The following is a 21,169-nucleotide window of genomic DNA, read 5'->3' as shown; positions in this document are numbered from 1 at the left end:
CCTTGAATTTTTTTATGCATATTCAACTTGGCCCATCTAGCTTAACCTAAATTACCGGCTCTACATATATTATATTATGTTATGTTATATTGATTATGCTTAAATTCCTATGGCTCATTATAATTCTTTTTAATTATTGTTTTGGTTAAAATAAACCATATCTTTGATTAAGATTTAAGAAGATATTGATTATCAGTCAGTTAATAATTTTTTAGCTTTTCAATATACATACACATTAAATTTGGTGAATTAATGACAATTTAATGGCATGATGGGAAGAAAATAAAATCTTGAAATTAAAAGAGAGGTTTGTGTAACATGACTTTCAATTTTAGGAGATGTTTTGTAAGCTTTTAAAATAGATAAGAGGTCTTTAATTAAAACTTCAAGGAGATGAGAGTTGGGAGTGATGTGCTCAGACATCAACAATTTTTGAACCAGGAAATAGAAAAGTTGGAAATGAACAATAATACTTTAACATATTTAATATATTTGTTATTCAATGAATGAGGAAATTAAAATACATATTAAGGAGTACATGTTGGTACATTGCCAAAGACTTGGGGCTTGATGTTCTTACAAGTAGCGATTGCAGGAATCCCATTGAATTTGAGATTAATATTAGTGAGTTTCACCTTCTCACATGGTACACTACTACTACAAATCAAAAATTATTCCCTTCTTTGTTGTTGATGTGCCTCTAATATTCTTGAAGGAGACTCTGCTTATTTTTACTTTTGATGGAGTCTGCAGCAGCTCAAAATGCACAAAAGAATGAAAGAAGTCGTTAGAAATATGTAGCAACATCTTAAAAAATACAATAATACGCAAAAAGGAAGAGAACTAGATACCTGTTTTGAGCATTGGTTCCACGGACAATATTCTTGATCTATAATGATAGGATTGGTGACATTGATCATGACAAGATTCTCAAAGCGCAAGCCAGAGACTGGGATATTTATTGAAGTGCCAGGCCAAGTTTTGATTCTCACACCATTATCAGTGTTTTTAAAAGTGCAATTCTTCACTATGAAACCTTCAACAGGTTCTTCATTTTCATATTTTCCAAGGCTTCCAACACTAATGCCATGGCCAGGTCCACACGTCACATTCTCAACACTCACCTGTCTACTTCCATCACCCAATGAAATACAGTCATCTCCTGTTCCAATGTTTGAGTTAAGTATTTTCACTTTTGTTGATCTTCCAATGTGGATTCCATCTGTATTCAAACTATCTGCCGGAGCCTCGATGGAGAATTCATTGAATGTAATGTTCTGGCACCCTAGAACATTCACATGGAAATGTTTGCTGTTTTTGGATGTTATGTGACGGATGACTGAATTGTTCATGAAGCTGAAACCGAAATTCTGGAAGGGGTTTAGAAGAAAGTTAGATTTTAAAAGATCTGTACCTCATTGATTTAGGGTTTATTAGTTTATTATTAAAAGACACTAAATCTAGTTTTCTTTCTCTTTCTCTTAACCTTTTTTTAAACAGTATGAGAAAATTGACTCGTTAATTTTGTGATTCTTCTATTAAAACATATACTTTTATATTATTATTATTTAAAAATTCTACACTTGTTATGTTTTAATAAATAGTTTCAAAAAATGATTATAAAAGGAATACAACACATGTTTGTGAATTTTAGAAATGAGCATAACTTAAATTATTACTTACCATTGAAAGCTTCTTGCAATTCCAAGTTTTAGCACAATTATTTTTGTTCCAAGCTATTGAACCTTGACCATCAAAAGTGGCACCACCAGATAAGGTAAAGGAATCAATGTATCCAAATCTAAGCCATTGGGAATCTCCATTGAATTGATTAGGGTTTTCTGGTGCTACAACGTTGCCTTCAATGTGAAGCTCAATTGGAGCCTTGCAAGGACCATTTAGTTCTATTTGTCTCAAATTGTATGTACTTTTTGGCACAAAAACTTTACTTGCACTTGTCGACGCACATGCCACTTCCCATGCTCTCTCTAAGCTCTTCTCAACATTAATCAACAAAGCCAAATATATTTTAATTAAATATATTAAAAAAAAAATGTTGGAGGCATAATTACATGACAAAATAAATGTGGCAAAATTTATTTTTCCTCACATATCAATCATAAAATTTGTAATACAACTTTTGTGTTGGAAATTTAGTGAATATATCTGTCAAAAAATTTATTTGCAATAGGACTATTTGTCACAAAATTTGTTAAGTATTAATTTATTGTTAGAAAATTCATTTTTTGTAGTAAACTTTCAAACTAGGAATGCAATATTTAAATAAATACTCACCGAGGTCAGATCTCCATTAGGTGCTCCACCATATTTTCTTATATCAAAAACAGTAGGTTGAGCCAGGATTGAAGATGCTTGTAGTAAAAATAAAGCAGAAATATAAATCATACTCAAATTTGCGTCCATATTTTGTTCTTCTTTGAATTCTAGATAGATCTTTAATTTTTTTTCCCCTCTCTTGTTCAGGTAGAACAATGTCTGCTAGAGTTGTATAAGATAGTGAAACCCCATTAGACAAAGAGCTATTTATATTATTTGTGGCAAAACTGAAAAATGACACATAATATAGCCAAGCAATGAAGTTATAAACCTCTCGTTCTTTTTGCTAAAACAAGCTTATAACCAAAGGCCGTTTATTTAACAATTATAATTCATATTTGGGATGGGATGATTAAAATTTTCCCAAATTTGGAGATTTTGTTCAAACCAAGCTTATGGTAACAAACTGTAGACTTGAACACAAACTGTCATCGTCCACTTTAGCAAGATCATTTCTTTGGGAATTCAAATATTGTTACCGGAAAATTCATTTTGTGAAATTTTTTCCTCAAGAATATACTATTCTAGTGCTTATAAGTGTTTAATTAATCATATCTGCACAATTTTCAAAAAAAAATTTGGTTAAGCTGCAAATCTACCCATAAAGAATTCTACAATGAGCTACTGGTATCCTTAACACATGTATGGTGCAATTTTAAGTAAGTATTGTGGGTCCTACCTATTATGCCCCATGTAAATGGATTCGAGGCAAAAATATTCATAAAGTAATACACTTTGGTTCAATTTTCCCCATCAATCCTATAAACAATACAAAAATCCCTAATCCTTAATAAAGGTACATGTTATCAAACGTAGACCATGATGATATTTTATTTGACTCAAAATCCAAACATATATAGAAATATATGTGTTCAAATTTGTTCTAATTGATAGAAATTAACCCTAGGCACAACATATTATTTTGTCACACATCATATCTACATAAACACACTTCTGATTTAAAACTCATGTGGAAGCTACCCCAACTCCTGCCTTCTCTTTGCTACTCAAGTTTGCTTAAACCCTCTTTCCTCCCGTTCTAGCTATGAAGTCTAATGAAATAAAATATTGTGGTTAAGGTTGTGCTAGTTAGGATAGATTTGAACACATGTAATTCCTCATTTACACTCCAAGTCAAAAAAATTTCAATTATTGACATTCACTATCAATTAATTTTTGACAACTTATGCATTTGTTTTATATTTTAAAATTGTCTTTTAGGTTTTATGGGAAAAATTGCTCTATAGAATAATACATTATAGATATATTTTCTCTTAGTCCATTTATACATGGCATAATGGGTGGAACCCACAATCTTTACTTGACGGGTTATGCATCGTATATGCACCCAAAGGTGTCCATAAGAAAATTTAATAAAGAATATTCAATTATGCAAAGGTGATATTCAAATATATGAAAGAAAATTGCATTTCATTGAAGAGCAATCATATATCTTGGAAGAACATTCATAGATGTCTATAAAGATTTTAACAAGGAATATTTAAATATATATAAGTGATATTCAAATATATAAAAGAAAATTGCATTTCGTTGAAGAGCAATCGGATATCGTGGAAGAAATATTGCACATGCATCCAAAAGTGCCTATAAGGGATTTTAATAAGGGATATTTGAGTATGCAGAAGTGATATTCAAATATATGGAAGAAAATTATATTTCGTTGAAGAGCAATCACATATTATGGATGAAATATAGCATATGCATCCAAAGGTGTCCAAGAGATTTTGATAAGGGATATTCAAATATGCAAAAGTGATATTTAAATATATAAAAAAATTATATGTTATTGAAGATCAATTGCATATCGTGGAAGAAACATCTCATATGCTTCAAACATACTTCGAGGCTCAATAAATTACCACTAAAGGACCTTGTATTAAACATTGACATGAAATTATTGATAGCAAAAGACCTTATGACATATTGATAGTGAAAAACCTTGTTCAACTTTTTTTTATCATAAGGGCAATCTGGACATTTTAAGCTTTGAATTAATGCCAGCAAAGGACCTCCTCTTAGAAATTTTCTAGGTTCCTCTCCACAATTAAATTTTTGGTCAGGTAGGTTTTAGCAATTTTTCCTCTTTTTTTTTAAGGTACTACGTTGCCACGTTGGGTAAGGGGAACTTAATAAATATGATAGTAGGTGTGTATCTCATTTATGTGCATATAAATATAAATAGTTTCACATGTACATGTATGTAAGTGTATAATTTTTTATTGATAAAAAGGCAAGCTGAAGCCTGAGAAGAACAATTATATCAAACTACAAAACAGAGAAAAACAAAAACTCTATATAATCCTATTTAAGTCTTCTTGATATATAAAGAAAACATCCTATAGGAATTTCAGGGCACAAAGAAATTTCATTGTCTGTACTGTGACTGTGAGCTCCTTTAATTCAGCCATGAAATCTGCACACGTGATGATTTCTAGGGAGTCGGAATAAAGCTGGATTTTGCATTATCCTAAACTCTTAAATGTCTCAAGCCCATTTTTGATAGCCCAGAGTTCACCTTCACTATCAATTGTGGGCCAAGTTTCCTTTAGAAACCCAAAATGCATTCTTTGTCGGAATTCCTTGGCAAGCTGTCCACTTTTGTGAGTTGAGAGATAACCTTTTTCTCCAAAAAGACATGATGTGAAACGTCGGAGTAATTGACATTTGAGTCTTTTGCTACAACAGTAGCTGGAAACGCCATGCTTTTCATCGTTTTTTGTGGCTGACAAGTCAACCTTTCACATATTTGGCATTCGAAATAGATGAGCTAGTAGTTGGTTATTTGAAAAAGAATAAGCTTTCCATTAATTTTAGGATGAAAAAGTCATTATTTGATAAGCTGAATTATTGATCTTTCCATTGAAATATAGAGCATGGCTTCTTCCATTAACATGTTAGCATGGAAAGTAGCTTTCATTTCCCATGTATAATCACAAAGTATTATAACTTGAACAAGCAGAGCATTATGTGATAAATCAACAACTCTCCTAAACTTAAGAAACTAAATCATTTGAACTTCACAAAATTGTGGTCCCATATAGAAACAATAAGATAACATTACTTAAAAAAAGTACTTAAAACCAAATCAATCATTAAACTGGTCAAAAAACTAGTTTAAAGATTAATAGTTCAAATTATAATCGAGCTGTGATTAAACTAGTTATAAACAAAACATTTTATTAACTCAGTCAAGACACTATTTTAATGATTTACTAGTTTAATTAGACGAGTTAACCTGAATTTTCATACTATGCTTAAAAGTACTAAAAAGCTCATCTAAACATTGAGGATCTTTGATTAATTGACAGTTAGCTAGTTAGCTTCATGACAAGGTACAAACAGTACTCTAAAATATAAACAAAAGTCCAAAAACCTTGGCTGCAACAGTAGCTACATTGACACAACAATTATCATGAGGAACAAGTTAAGAAACTTCAATCATGAGCACTATCCATTTAAATGATCTGAGCGATGCTTTGCATGGTTGGTCGAGATGAAGGGTTTGTCTGTAAAAATGAAAGAGCAAGATCAGCAATCACAATCACTTTCTTTAACTTTTGCTGCTTTGTAGGGGGTGACAGAGGTGGATCTAGAATCTTATTGAAGTTGATGATCTGAACATCAAAGGATTGTTTGTGGGAAATTAGATCCCCAGGATTCTTTCCCATGATAATCTCTCTGGTGATGAGAAGAATCATTGTTTAAAAAAAAAAAAATCATTCATTTAACACAAAGGGGCAATTCAGTCTTTTGGTCAGAGTGTTTTTCAAACATTAAAATCAGTTTGGTCCTTAAAATTGATTTGGTCCTTTACAACAATTTGCCTCTTAAAGAGGTTTGTTTTAGCAATTCTCCCTAATAACTAATAAAAAATGTTTTATATTTCAAACCAACAGTAGCTGTACAATCAACATTAGAATGTTTTTTGTTCCATATTTGTGATAGGTCATTTCAATTTTCATATAATTGACATTTGAGTCTTTTTGCCGTATCATTAATCGGAATAGTCATGCTTTTCATCGATTTTGTGATAGAAAAGTCAACCTCTCGTACATATGATACATTAAGTCATTGGAAGCAACTACTGGAAGAGACAAGTTATTTCATGATCTGCAGTTCTTTGAAATAGATAAGCTTTCCATTAAATTGTATGATGAAAAATTCATTATTTCACACAGTTGAATCGGCCTTTCCATTAAAATAAAGAAAACTACCTCGTCATTTCAACTTTACAAAATGATGGTTCCAAATACAAACCAGAAAGTAACATTACTTAGAAGTACCAAAAGATTCAGCTTAACATGCCAAGAGGTACAGAGACTAAACATTAACCAAAAATCTTGGCTGCTGCAATAGCAGATACATTGACACAACAATAATTATTATGAACAAGTTAACAAACTTCAATTATGAGCACCATCCATTTAAATCATCTGAGCGATGCTTTGCATGGTTGGTCGAGATGAAGGGTTTGTCTGTAAACATGAAAGAGCAAGATCTGCAATCAAAGTCACTTCCTTCAGCCTTTTCTGCTTTGTAGGAGGTGACAGACGAGGATCTAGAATCTCATTGAAGTTTATGCTTTGAGCATCAACGGATTGTATGTGGGAAATTAAATCACCAGGATGCTTTCCCATGATAATCTCAAAAGCCAATACACCAAAGCTAAACACATCACATTTCTCAGATACTGCCATTGTATATGCTAGCTCTGCATCATTTAGAATGAACTGATCTCATTTGACACAACCTTGAGTGAATCACAATGACAGCACTTTGTTTTCCTTAGAAATCAAGTCTTCAAAATTAGTTTTGTTTACTTCGACACAACCAAATAAAAAAATAAAATTAAAAAAAAAATTTCACGCAGATGAATTTGGATGACTAAGAAATAAACATGAGAACTAGAAAGCCCAAGTCCAAATTTATGAGAATATTAAGACAACATATCATCTAGACATTGTTTAATACTGAATTTACCTGGAGCAGCATACCCACGTGTGCCAGCAAATGTTGTCCAAATTGATGATGAGCTAGCCTTCAGGAATCTTGCTGTGCCAAAGTCTGAGACATGGGCTTCAAGATTTGCGGACAATAATATATTATTGCTTGATATGTCTCTATGAATAATTGGTGGATCACAATCATGATGCATATAAGATAAAGCTTGTGCTACACCTTTGACAACATCCACCCTTTTAGGCCAATCTAACTCTAATGCCTTTGTGTCATTTTTCAGAAAATCAGCTAAAGTCCCTCCTTCCATGTACTCATAAACAGCAAAAGTGTGTGATCCTTGTGAGCAAAATCCATAGAGCTTCACAATGTTTCGATGGCGGATTTCTGTCAAGGCTTTGATTTCACTCTTGAAGGATTTTAAACTTTCCATGTCCATTTCATCTTCTTCACATCTAAACTTCTTTACAGCAAATTGTTCACCTCCTTGCATGACCATTTTGTAAACTTTTCCAGAAGATCCTTCCCCAACACAATACTTGCCATCAAAGTTCTCTGTTGCTTCAACAATGTCTTTATACAGATCTTTCCCATCAAATTGACAGACTGAAAATGGACTTTCTTTCTTGGTTCCTGAATTCTGTTCTAAAACTCCTGAGTTTTCCTTTGAACAAATAAAAAAAATCCCAACTAACACCAATGTAACAAGTAGTGCACCTGCTAAAGAAGCAAGAATAGATATCACAACTTTCTCTTTGGTGCTTCCCATGTGTGATATTGAAACATTGCAAGGTCTCAAACCTTGGATTCTCCCACATAAATCTTTGTTATTACTCAAATCTAATGGATAAGAAGAATTAAATATGCCACTATTTGGGGCAGGACCCTCCAAATGGTTGTAAGAGAGGTTGATGCTTGACAAGCTCAACATTGTACTGAGGGAATCAGGGATAGAACCTGATAGATTGTTATGAGACAGATTCAGACTTATCAAGTTGTCAAGCTTAATAAGGTCCACAGGGATTTCTCCAGAAAGTGAATTAAAACTCAAGTCCAAGAAATCTTCCAAGGAGTCAAGATTCCCAATTTGATATGGGATAGTGCCATTGAAGTCATTATGACTCAAATTTAAATTGACAAGCTTGTAGCAATTCCCTATTTGATAAGGAATGGATCCGCTTAGCCTGTTCATTGACAGGTCTAATGACTCTAAATTAGATAGACTTCCAAAGCTTGTAGGCATCAAACCTGAAATATTGTTTCTGTTTAACTTCAGAAGGTATAACATGGAGGCATTTCTGATTTGTGGTGGAATCTCACCAGTTATTTGGTTTGATGATAGGTCAAGCTTTTGCAACTTTTTCAACTGAAATATCTCAGCAGGAATATTTCCACCAATTGAATTTCCAGCCATGATCAGAGCTTCTAAGCTTGGGCAGGCACCCCAATTTGCAGAGAGATTACCCTGCACTCTGTTGAAGCTGATGTCAACATAAGTGAGATTAGGATGAGCACCAAAATCCTGATCTGCATAACCTGTCAACCGATTATTTTGAAGTTGAACTCTGTATAATGATGAACAGTTTCTCAAACTTGGTGGAATTGAACCAGAGAGACCATTATAGGCTGCAGTGAAATTGACAAGCTTCCCACCTTTGCACACTTGAGGCGGTAAATGGCCAGTGAAATTGTTATAAGATAGATGAACAACAATCAAAGATGATACATTTCCAAACTCTTGTGGCAAATCACCGTGTAAATTGTTACGGTGAAAGCGAACATCAGTTAGATTGGTCAATCTACCAAAACTAGGCGGAATTATGCCTGAGAGATTGTTTAAAGCCATTGAGAGAACACTTAGATTTGTACAGTGACCAAGAGATTGTGGTATAGACCCAGAAAAGTTGTTTCCTTCTAGAGATAGGTATTGGAGCCTGGAGAGCATTCCAATGCTTTGTGGTATACTTCCACTGAGTTTATTATATTGAAGATTGAGAACGAGAAGATTTGGTAATGCCGAAAAGTTCAAGTTTCCGATGGTACCTTCAAGACCAGTACTGTTCAAGTTTAGTTCAACGATGCTACCTGAAGAGTCACAATTGATTCCACGCCATGAACATAGGGCTTGAGCTTCACTGGAGTTAGCTTGCGATGGAGTGACCCATGAATCCAAAATTGGTTGGTAATTTGGAAGACTTTGTTTCCATTTGAGAAGAGCTTCAGATTCTGTAAGTGCTGCTGAAGCGATAGGGCATAGTGACCAAAAAACTATGCAAGTAATAAGAGGAATTAGAAATAAGGGAAAGATTTTATGTTGGGCCATGTTTGTGAATGCGCATGAATGTTCAAAATCAAACATGACCTGAAAGGAAGGAAGGATGAAGGTGGAGTTAAGCTACAGTGGAGAAGAAATGGAAGGGAGCTCAGTGACGGCACTATACCTCCAAGGCACAGATCAGCAAAACGGCAAGAGAGAAGAAGACTCTAGACCTCATCATGCATGACACCACATGAATAGTGTGGAGGAACAGAGGAGGAAAGTAGTTAAGAGTATGGTGAGGGAGACTGGAAATTGAGAGAGAGAGAGACAGAGAGATAGAGAAGAGAGGGATGGGTGAGGTTTTGGTTATTATTTTACTTTTGGCCGTCGCTTGCGGACTCGGCTTCTCTCCTCTTCTGCCTATCCTGAAACGTTCAGATTTAATTTAAATAATTTAAATTTAATTTTTATTTTTTATTTTTTGTTTTTATTTATCTTTTTAAAATAAAAAATATATAAAAATTAAAAAAAATTTAGTAAATATACTTATTAATCTAAAAGTCCAAATTTAATATAAATTATTTAAATTTAATATTAAAATTTTTTAATAAATTTACTATTTTATTCAGAATATATTTATACTGTTCAAAATATATTTAAAAATTTAATTTATATTTTTATATTAAATTTAAATTATTTATATTAAATTTAAATTTTCAGATTAATAAGTATATTTATTAAAAATTTATAATTTTTATATATTTTTATCTTATAAATAAAAATAAAATAAAAATATTAAATTCTAGTATTAATTTGAACGATTTAAATTTTTCTCTACTTTAAGGCCATGTTTGATATGATGGAAGAGTTTTTAATAGAATTAGAATTGGAATTAAAATTGGAATTAGAATAGAATTGAATTTAAAAGTGTGTTTGGTATGATGATGAAATCCTATATAATTTTAATAAAATATAAGTACTTAAAATAAGAAAAGACTAAAGTGTCCTTTTTAAAATTTAAAAAAATTATATTGGAGGAGAGAGAAGGGGCAAACTGGAGAAAGGGAACCATGGAATCGGATTCCATGATGCATGTGATGGAATTGAATTCTGCCAAATTTCCTTAAATCCAGATTCTAAAGAATCATAATTATTGCATATCAAACACATATGTTAACATATTCCATGTCCAATTCTATTTCTTTCTCTATGATTTCAAGCTACTAAACAAGTCTAAAAGAAAGTGTTTGGCGCAACACACGGCGCCCGTGCGGTGTCCCGAGGACCCCATAATCCTCAGGACAAGCCTTAACACATACGAATCACACTGGTTTCGCCCTGCTATAGGCTCATCAGGAAGGTGGCACTAGCCCCCAACCAGTTGTGCACTTAGCCCGAAGACTAAGGCAGAACGCACCCAATACTAATGTCGCCCCCTTTACCTATATTGTGCGAGGCTAACCAGCGGATCGTTTATTACATTGGTCTTTACACGGTCACAGAGATATCATCCGTGACATTCTCCCACACCCAATCTAGCACGCCCTCGTGCTAGGGGAGAAAGACTCCGCTCAAGGATCGTACGTACAGTACTGCCACAAACACATCAGCTTACTGTTGAATGGCCACCTGAGTCTGGCACTCTTCGGATCCACTTGCACCCGCGAGCCAACAGGAGTGGAGTCGACAACGACCAACCTTTCTGCCCGAGTCACTATTTTGGACCCACCTACTCGGAGGCCTTTCTGGAGCGGTGTCGAGATCGATTAGTCCCGACGTGGGACTTCACAGGCACACGACAGTAAAGTACGTCCTGCTCTGATACCACTCTGTCACGGGCTGAGAGTCTGGCGCAACACACAGCGCTCGTGCGGTGTCCCGAGGACCCCATAATCCTCAGGATAAGCCTTATCACATACGAATCACACTAGTTTCACCCTGCCATGGGCTCATCAGGGAGGTAGCACTAGCCCCCAACTAGTTGTGCACTTAGCCCGAAGACTAAGGCAGAACGCACCCAATACTAATATCGCCCCCTTTACCCATATTGTGGAGGCTAACCAGCAGATCATTCATTATATTGGTCTTTACACGATCACGTAGATATCATTCGTGACAAGAGGCTCCTCTTAAAGGAGAGAAGCCCAATCCTTTGCTTAAAGTCATCCACGACTGCACATGAAAAAGGGGAGGATGAGAGAGAAGAGAATCGAGGGGGAAATGACTAAACAACCCGTCTTAAAAGAGAAACGGAGGAAGGAAATATTTGGAGAATTTAAGTACCATAAAAAAATTAAATTAATACTCATCCAAGATACTTTTTAACAAAATTATGCATATTAATTTAATAAAAAATTATTTATAGTAATACATTTTATTAAATATAATTTACAATTTTATTTTTTAAAATATAAATATAAATTTTGAAACTACTATTCATTTATTATAATATTATTTGTATAACATTAAAGAGAGAAAAATATAATAAAAAGAAAAGAATAATATTAAAATAAATATAATTAATATTTCCGTTAAAGAGTCAAATTACCTCTGAAAATACCCTATAAGTGATAGTTAGATTTGACAAATTTTTAAAAGAAATAGATTAAAAATATACATTTAAAAAATAAATATTCAAAAGTTTTAATTATACATAAGACATTTAAATTTTACATATAATTATCATACTTTAAGTAAAAATTTTTTCTGTAATTATTTAAACTTATATTTATAAATTTTTTTAAAAAAATTATCATATAACCTAAATATTATTAATTCAATCTTTTATGACTAAATTCATTCTCTCTTTTATTTTGTTTCCTTATATATGGTAGAGTTGTGAGATATTCAAATATCAAGTCTGGAATTTCAACCCCATACACCTATGAAAATTTAATATGCATTTCTAAACATTTAAATTCTTAAAATATAGAAAATTAATCACCACATTCTTACACCAAGCATTAATATATATGATTGTCATAATAATAATAATAATAATAATAATAATAATATGTCATTACATTCCTCCCTGTTCCCCGTATTTAAATGTGCACTAACCTCATGTCTCTCAATCATTACACTTGAGTTGTTACTACTTTTTATCATTAATTGGAATGGCCTTTCGAAAAGTAGACCTTTCTCACACACACACACACACACACACACACACACACAATCAGCTTCAATGCATATAAGTTCACACAAAAATTCAAGTTATGAATAAATACAATGGGTATGACACAATAAAAAATTCTACAACCACTAGTAAGTTGTTTATATTTTAAATTAAAATTAATAAAAAAATAGTTATATTTTGGGCTGGAGGAACTGTGTCATGATCCATTTGACATTTGAAAAAGATTATTTCATACTCCCTCCATCCTAAATTATAAAATAATTCAGTCCAAAAAATTATAATATAATTTGAGATAAGATTACTTATATTAATAAAACACAATAATACTCCCTCTTTAAAAAATATAAGGTATTTTTTGAGCAATTGAATGTTAAAAAATATAAGGCATCTTTAATCTTTCAAGGTGTAATCATTACCTTTTTTTCAAAAGTGCCCCTATTGATAATGACTTTATATTTATTGTAAGGTGTTTAATAGGAATAAATATAAAAAGATAGGGTTAGTTGAAAAGTAGGTAACTACTTTATTAGGGTGAGATTCAGTTAAAAATGTCTTATATTTTTAAACGGAAGGAGTAATACTTTACAATTTATTTTTCTTAACAAAATTATAAAATTTTAAAAATATTTTTACATATTTAATTATTATGTTATAATATCATTTCAATCTTTCTCCATTTAAAAGATAATATTAAAAAAATATCATTAATAAAAATTTATTTCTCTCAAATTATTATATCTTTTGGAACAAAAATTTCTTCCAAAATTTTCTTATAGTTCGAGATATAAAAGAGTATAGTTGAATTTGTCTCTCTGTTGAAATATAAAGCTTAGTTTTTCAAGCGGCTCCCGGGAGACCGCATTTTCTTGAGGGGTGCATCACTCTGAGAAAAATTTTTTGGGATGTGAAGTTATATAACTTTACACATCTTCCTTTTTTATATCTTTAAATTAAATAAAAAATATTTCGATTCAAAAGTTTATTTGGTATTCCCTCCCTCCTAAAATTATAAGATCATTTGATATAAGCTTATGCATATCAATAAAATACAATAATAATATTTTACAAACTTACTATTTCAAAACAAAATTATAAATTCTAAAAATGCCCCTAACACTTTAATCATTATACTATAATATCATTTTAATTCTCTTTCCATTTAAAGGATAATAGTAAAAAAGTATTATCAATGAAATCTCATTTTTTTCAATTGTATTATATTTTAAGACAAATTTTTTTCTAAAGTTGTCTTGTAATTTGATTCAAATGAAGCATATAATATTTTAATGATAAAAAAAATATAATAAGCATATTTACATAAAAAACTATATTCACCAATTCAATATAATTTTTCAAAGAAAAAAATTATTATCAATGTATTTTATTATAATTTTAGTTCTAGTTTAATTATTATTTTTAAAAAATTGTTATTCTTTTATTGCTCACAGGTTTCCTCTTTTTTTAAAAAAAATTGCGGCATAACTAAGTATTAAATGTGAGAACCTCTCCCAAAGAAAATTTGAACCTTCATTCATCACTTTGTGATGAGCTAATCCTTTTCGCTAAACCTATCCCTTGAGCCAAGGACTAACTAACTCCCATCCAAAATATACATCCATCTTCCCATTGAAATGTAAAGCATGGTGTTTTTACTATCATCAAATAAATGTTTGTCTTTTTAGTTAGGGAAAATTTATTTCATATTATTTATCCTCTCTAAAACACTAACATTCAATAATAATTTTCTTATTTTATCCTTAAAGGCATTACTGGCAAGTTTTTGAGTTGTTCATCCGATGTTATCTTTTTTATGTTTTTAATTTATAAAATTATGTCAACTCACTCATAACTTAGACTAGATACAAACTTAATTAAATTTGCTAGTTGACACTCCTAGTAGTTTACTATTTTTATATTTTTAACTTGCAAAATCATATTAACTCGCTCATAAACTTAGACTATATGCGAATTCAGTTAAATTCATCAATTTTTTATTGAATTGAGTAAGTTAAGTATATACCATGTAAAACTCAATTCATATAACAATAGGACCCAATTAAAAAAAATAAAACTAAAAAAAGAAACACTAATATTAATAAAACAAGAAATATTAAAAATAAATTATCCTATTTGAAAATCTCTATATTGAGTATGATAATCTATCAATGTAGATGTATTTAATTTCAATGATTTATATTTAAAATATATTTAAATCAAATTATGATTATATTTTATATTTTAATTATGTAATCATATACTTTTAATGACTATTTATAAATAGAAGTAAACTCTTACAATATGAGCTTATGATTCTAGTTTACATTCTTATCATAAGTTTAATTACTTAAACTTTCAAGTTTAACAACTATGCTTAAATGCATTAAAATATTGTTAGCACATTAGTGAGATATGCTCTGTATAAATGAGAAGTAAATTTGGTAAAATATCATGTTTCTACATATTAATTACATTTTTAATAAGTGTGCAATAACTTTAGAGGACAAATATTTTGAATGGATGGAAGGATGGCATTAGTTTTTGTTCCCATAAATAATCAAAATAGTGTAACATGAACAAGGAAGCATTAAATGATTATACAACAACTTCTCCCATCAAGAAACAGCATCATTTCCATTTTACAAAATGATGGCCCCATGCATCAACTTAACAGTTCCAACTAAAAAGGTTCAGCTAAACATTATCCCCTCTTCCAGGTAAAAATATAGAGCATTAATAATTAAATTCATGATTTATGAAAAATATTAGTTGAAATCTTAATTTCTTACAAAAAATTATTTCTTTCATATTTTATCCTCATTAAACAGCTTTACAAGTGCTTTGATAATAATAATTAAAATTCTAGTACATCATTTTTTTAAAAAGAGTAATAAATGAAGTAGAGATATAGTTAAAAAATAATTATAAAATTTATCAAATGTCTTATATTTTAAACTAAACGAGACTTTTAGAAAACACATTATATTATGGTCCCAATGGAGTATATATGGATCTTTGATAAATTGGCAGTTATAGCTAATAAATTAATTAGCTTCATGCCAAGGTACAAAATACTAATAAAAATTATCCAAGAACCTTGACTGCAATGATATTATCAAGAACAAAACTTCAATCATGATATATAAATCCATTTAAATCATCTGAGTGATGCTTAATTCACATGGTCTGTCAAGATGAAGGGTTTGTCTGTAAACATGAAAGAGCTAATTTCCCAATCAAAACCACTTCCTTCAACTGTTTCTCTGCTCTATAGGAGGTGATAGACGTGGGTCTAAAATCTCATTGAAGTCAATGTACTTTTGAACATATATTAGAGGCCATTGTATATGGAAAATCAGATCAACAGGATATAATCTCAAAACCCAATATACCAAAACTAAACACATTCATCATCTGGATGCAAGATCTTTTTGGCCCTTAATATAAGTCATTCTCCACATACGCCCCTACAATTTTTGATACACAATTCTGAAAATACCCTCTTGCAATTTTTTTTAAAAAAATCAACATTTCAATTTTTAAGAAAACTCTTCCTATATATCTCTCGGGTCCTATTCATACAGTGAAAAGAGAATTTTTTTTATTTCTATTTATAAGTCATGTCATTAATTTTTTTATCATAATTTTCTCTTTTTATCCTCTATTAAATATTCGCTAGATGAAGTGTGTTATTAATAAATATATATTTAATAAGAGTAAAGTCAAAAATTTAGAATCAATGAGTTTTAATGTTTTTTTTATTTCTGGTGAAATATGATAGAAATAACTTAAAAATTGAATTAGAAGATTATCAAATAATTTATAAATATTTTTAAGATTTAGGGGCAAAAATGAAAAGTAGTTTAATTTTAAGAAAATTTTATTACTCTAACTAACTTGCTTGCTTTACTAGTTTTGATAAATTAGTTAAAGGTGATTCATATATCTGGAGGAAGTTATACATATGCTCACTCTGCATCAATTAAAATATTACTTGACACATTTGTAAGTAACGATGACAAGAAGCTTATGTTATATTCCTTTTGTTGATTTGAAATAACATAGACAAAATATAAGGTATCCTAGCTTTGTGGTAGTGTATCCAAGGCAGCAGAGCAAGTGCATCCTAACGACAGACGTGAAAACTGGCTATAGAAAGCTTTAGTCCTTTTTTTTTTTTTAATCAGCGAAAGCTTTACTCCTCATTCATGAATATCTGGACAGCATACATATTTTTCAAGAACTTTTATTGGTAGATGTCTCAAATAGAGTTAGATATGGTTTAATTTTCTTGTGGTGCATAGTTAGATGTGTACAGTTAATTAAAGCAGAGTTCTTTCCTATATTACATTATTGGCAAGAAAAGTTGAACTCCCTGTAAAGAAATAATGAATAATTTAAAACATACATGTACTCTTTTTCATAATTAAAAAATATCATACATAATTTTCGAGTTTAATTATGATTTGCCTTTGTTTCTGAATGCTCTTGTATGTTCAAAGCAGGGTTCCCATTTTATATTCCATTGGCGAGAAGGCATTGATTAAATTTGAATAATGAACAATTTAAAATCAAGTATAAATTTTGGAGTCGTTATTTAGGTTAGAATGATTTTGACATAAAATATAAAGCAAAGGATTGCTTTGTCTCTTTCAAATCTAGGTGGTGAAGTCAAAGTATTATTATGTTATGTTTAAATGTATGTGAATGTGGATTTAAATTTAAATTTGAACTAAATTTATTATTTGAATAATTAAAAATGTGTGGGTTTGGGTTTGACAATTCCTTTGTCATTTTAAATCTTTTCTAAACCTCTATTATTTTAAATTTTAATGAAATCTTCTCTCTTTCTTCTCATTTGTTTGTTGACTCTGTTATCTTCTTAACTTTAACATAATTGCCTCTGGTCAACATCCATCACGACCAAATGGCCAACGTCAATTGATATTGGGCCGCCACCCCTAATCTGGACCGAACTATTGATATAGTCTGAGTTGCCTTTAAATTTAAACGTAAAATTTAAAATTTAAAATTTTATTTAAGATTCAAATAAAATATTTTAATATTATAATTTAAAACTTTTTATATCATTCAAACAAATAATTTACAATATATAAATTTTAAAAATTTTAAATTTAAATTTTTAATTTAAATTCATCCATCAAATGCAACTTTAACGAAATGAACAAATTTAAAAGGTATTTATTTGTCAAACCCAAATACCTTACGGTGTTGTTTATGGTCAGAGATTTGACATGCAACAATAACTAGCGGAACTGTAGAGCTAAAACTCTTGAACAAATCTTATAATGACCACGACATGTGGCGGCTTTATGAAAAGAAACTTCATTTAATATAAATGAAAAATGATGACAAATTGACAATTTGGCTTCATTTCTATTATTTAGTTAGTTTTATATCGGCCAAAAAAAAAGTTTGTTTTATTTATCGAATTTCGTCATTCCTCAACAACTTTCAAGGATTATGCACCTGGTTGCAATCATGGAACTTTTCTTTTGTCAAGATTGCCAATCATGGACTAAACTCCAAGTGACGAAATGTGGGAGAGAAGATTTGACCGTATAATCAACTATGACAAAAGTTCAAAAAGAATTCGATTAATTCTTCTTATAAAAGAGGAAAAATTACAATTAAAGATCATTGGACAAATAAATTGCTTTGTTTGATTTTAATATTGCCCTGTTGAACCAAATGTAAATATAATTAAATTTTATTATAAAAAGACAAAATTACCCCTCATATATTTGTTGTTATGGGAGGTGTGATTGTTGTTAAAATAAAAATAAAACTTTTTTTTTTCAATGAAGACTTGTTAATCAAATCATAATACTTTCTTTCAACCATCAAGTTAATATTTTAGAGTTGTTAATGAAAAAATTAATTGTTGCTAAGATGGAAATGAGACTTTTTGTTTCCCCACTAAATAGAGACTTATTTGCCAAATTACAACACTTATTCATCTTCACCACACCAAGTTAAATTTTTGGAATTGTTAATGAAGGAATTAATTATTGTTAAAATTGAAATGTAATTTATTTTTTCTTGAACGAGAAGTTGTTGTTAAAAGAGTGTGTGTGTGTGTGAGGGTTATTTTTATCTTTTTATAATAAATTTAATTATATTTAGGTCTTTTAATCCTACAGAGTAATAAATGTTATTCAATGGTCCTTGATTATAATTTTCTTTATAAAATACCTTCAATCATCTTACCAAAACTAGAGCAGAACTAGAACCAGTAACATAAGCTAACCCAAACCATATGGGTTAGGAAAAATATAAGTTGGGTGGGTTTCAATCAATTTTCTTATGTTGTAAAAATTACAATACAACCTAACATTTGAGTTGGCGAATTAAATGAACTAACTCGCAGACTCATTTTTTTTTTCATGAATTAAAAACTACACCTAAATCATAATGAGTTCTATTCCTTCATGATTTATTGAAGCTAAACAAAAATATTTACCCATAATATTTGTAAAATAATATATAAACTAAGCCAATCAAGCTAAGCCTTGCTTATTAATTTATCAAAAAGTCATGAAGTTCAACTCTTTTTCTCTTTTATTTTTTATTTTTTAAAAAATAATATGGGTTAAATGGGTCAATCCTAACTCATCAAGGTCATCTGAGTCAAATTTTTCCAAGCCCAACTCTTATGATTGATTATTTGAGCTAATTCATATAATACGACCTATATTCCCAACTCTTACAAGTACTATAAGAAAAGGTTAAGTAATTAATTCTAATTTTTTTATATCAATATATCATAACAAATATTTTATATTAATGATTATCAATCTCTTCTAAAAAATCATGTATAACAAGAACTGAAAAAAGCAGCAAGTATGAACATCAAGTGTCATTCTTTTCTTCCTGGCAAACAAAAAAGTATCATGCTCTTTTTGGGCTTGAATAAGTAAAGATTAGAGCCACAATTGCCCCCTCAATAAAAGCATTATTTGTCTGGGCCTCAAATGCATTTGTTATGTACATAAAGGTAGAGCGCAGACCGACGGTGAAAGAGACTGCTAATATTGGATTTGAATTTGATCAATTTGCGCTAAATTCTCTATTTACATATCTGAAAATTTATGGATTTAAATTTAAACCAAACTCAAATCCGTTTCTTATTATATTTTACTTCTAATTTTAAATTGAATCTATATTTAATTAATTTTAAATTTAAGCCACCCTAACATTCCTGTTCTTTCTGTGTTTTTACTCTTAGTACCATAGTCACTTTTGCCTCCTCTCTCATCTCTTATTTATTTAGAAAACTCGACACTCTACTTAGTCTTTCATTTTCACCACAAGTCCCAACTTTTTGTTATTCCTTTAAATTTTTTTACAATATTCAAATAAATAATTTTAGATACATGAATTTTAAATACGAGTTTTAATTTTAAAACTAAAATTTGAATTATAATTCATTAATCCAAACACTGCCTAAAAGTATTTTAATTTCCAAAACAAAGTTTGGTCATTTAAATAGGATTATTTAATGTAAGTATATAACGTCTCTTTCATTTTAGACTTAAAATTTTTCATATATTTAAAATTATTTATTTGAATAGTATAAAAAATTGTAAAGGTAGAAGAAACATGAGCTAGGATTCGAAACAAACTTAACAGGATTGGAAGTGATAAACTTACCTCTATTATTCAATTGATGGGACACGATGACGAGAGATGAGAGGATAGGCGACACCAGTAGAATTGCCAATATTGAAAACATGTAGAAAATGATAGAGTTGGAGTAGCTAAAGTGTATAATAATTAGATCTAAAAAAATTTAAAATTATAAAGAAATTGTAATAAAATATAAATTTAGATGAAATTCAAGTCTATAGACTTTTACGTATCTAAATGAAAAATTTGGTTCAAGTTCAAATATAAACTCTCATGCATCTAAACGCAACATTTTTTTTTACTGCAACCGTTGAAACCATAGATTTTGATGGAAATGTTATGCGAAAGAAAAAGAAAACGAGTGATGATGGAGCAAATTATTAGTGTCATTCCAAGTTTGACTCTTATGCTATGCTCGGCCGATCAGAAATAACGGAGAGGGGGAAAAATGAGATAAAAAATGGAGAGAAGAAAAATATGGAGGAATATGATTTTCTCTATTTTTATTTGACTGGGCAAGAGAAAACAGAAAGAAGAGAAAAATGATAATTTTATTTGGACAATAATAACCTCATTATTTGTAAAAAAAATATTTATATATAATAAAACTTAATATTTAACATATTATTTGCATAATTTATACATGGTTCATGTAACTTGAATCTAAGATTTGCTTGATCCATGAAAGATTGTCTACAGCTTCCATGCACTCATGCTTCTCACTTTCTCTTTCCCTTCATATTGTTTTTTTTTTCCTTTTCTTTTTTAATTATAAGAGTACGTACTCGTACGTTCTATCTTTTGTCTTT

At 30.3% G+C, this 21,169-nt stretch overlaps 1 protein-coding gene and 1 pseudogene across 2 annotated transcripts; both read right to left on the bottom strand.

The window, feature by feature from the left end:
- Nucleotides 1-527: 527 nt before the first annotated feature.
- Nucleotides 528-2,424, bottom strand: LOC129313932 (polygalacturonase-like; annotated as a pseudogene).
- Nucleotides 2,425-6,535: 4,111 nt separating this feature from the next.
- LOC129313029 (probable leucine-rich repeat receptor-like protein kinase At1g35710) lies at nt 6,536-9,907 on the bottom strand. Of its 2 annotated transcripts, none has more exons than XM_054955859.1 (3): nt 9,756-9,906; nt 7,339-9,676; nt 6,536-7,069 (listed from the first exon to the last, which is right to left on the bottom strand). In XM_054955859.1, exons 1-3 carry the CDS (start codon nt 9,810-9,812, stop codon nt 6,783-6,785), a joined length of 2,682 nt encoding a protein of 893 aa, XP_054811834.1. In that variant the 5' UTR covers nt 9,813-9,906; the 3' UTR covers nt 6,536-6,782. The 2 variants fall into 2 exon arrangements, with proteins under 2 accessions (XP_054811834.1, XP_054811835.1); XM_054955860.1 differs by having other exon boundaries at nt 6,927-7,142; nt 9,756-9,907.
- Between the last annotated feature and the right edge of the window lie 11,262 nt (nt 9,908-21,169).

The sequence above is a fragment of the Prosopis cineraria genome, unplaced genomic scaffold, assembly GCF_029017545.1.
Source record: "Prosopis cineraria cultivar Desert tree isolate PC_DT_omini unplaced genomic scaffold, ASM2901754v1 PC6, whole genome shotgun sequence".
In the NCBI taxonomy this organism is placed as follows: Eukaryota; Viridiplantae; Streptophyta; class Magnoliopsida; order Fabales; family Fabaceae; genus Prosopis; species Prosopis cineraria.
Note: the sequence above shows the minus strand (reverse complement) of the source record. Positions and strands in the feature narration are given on the sequence as shown.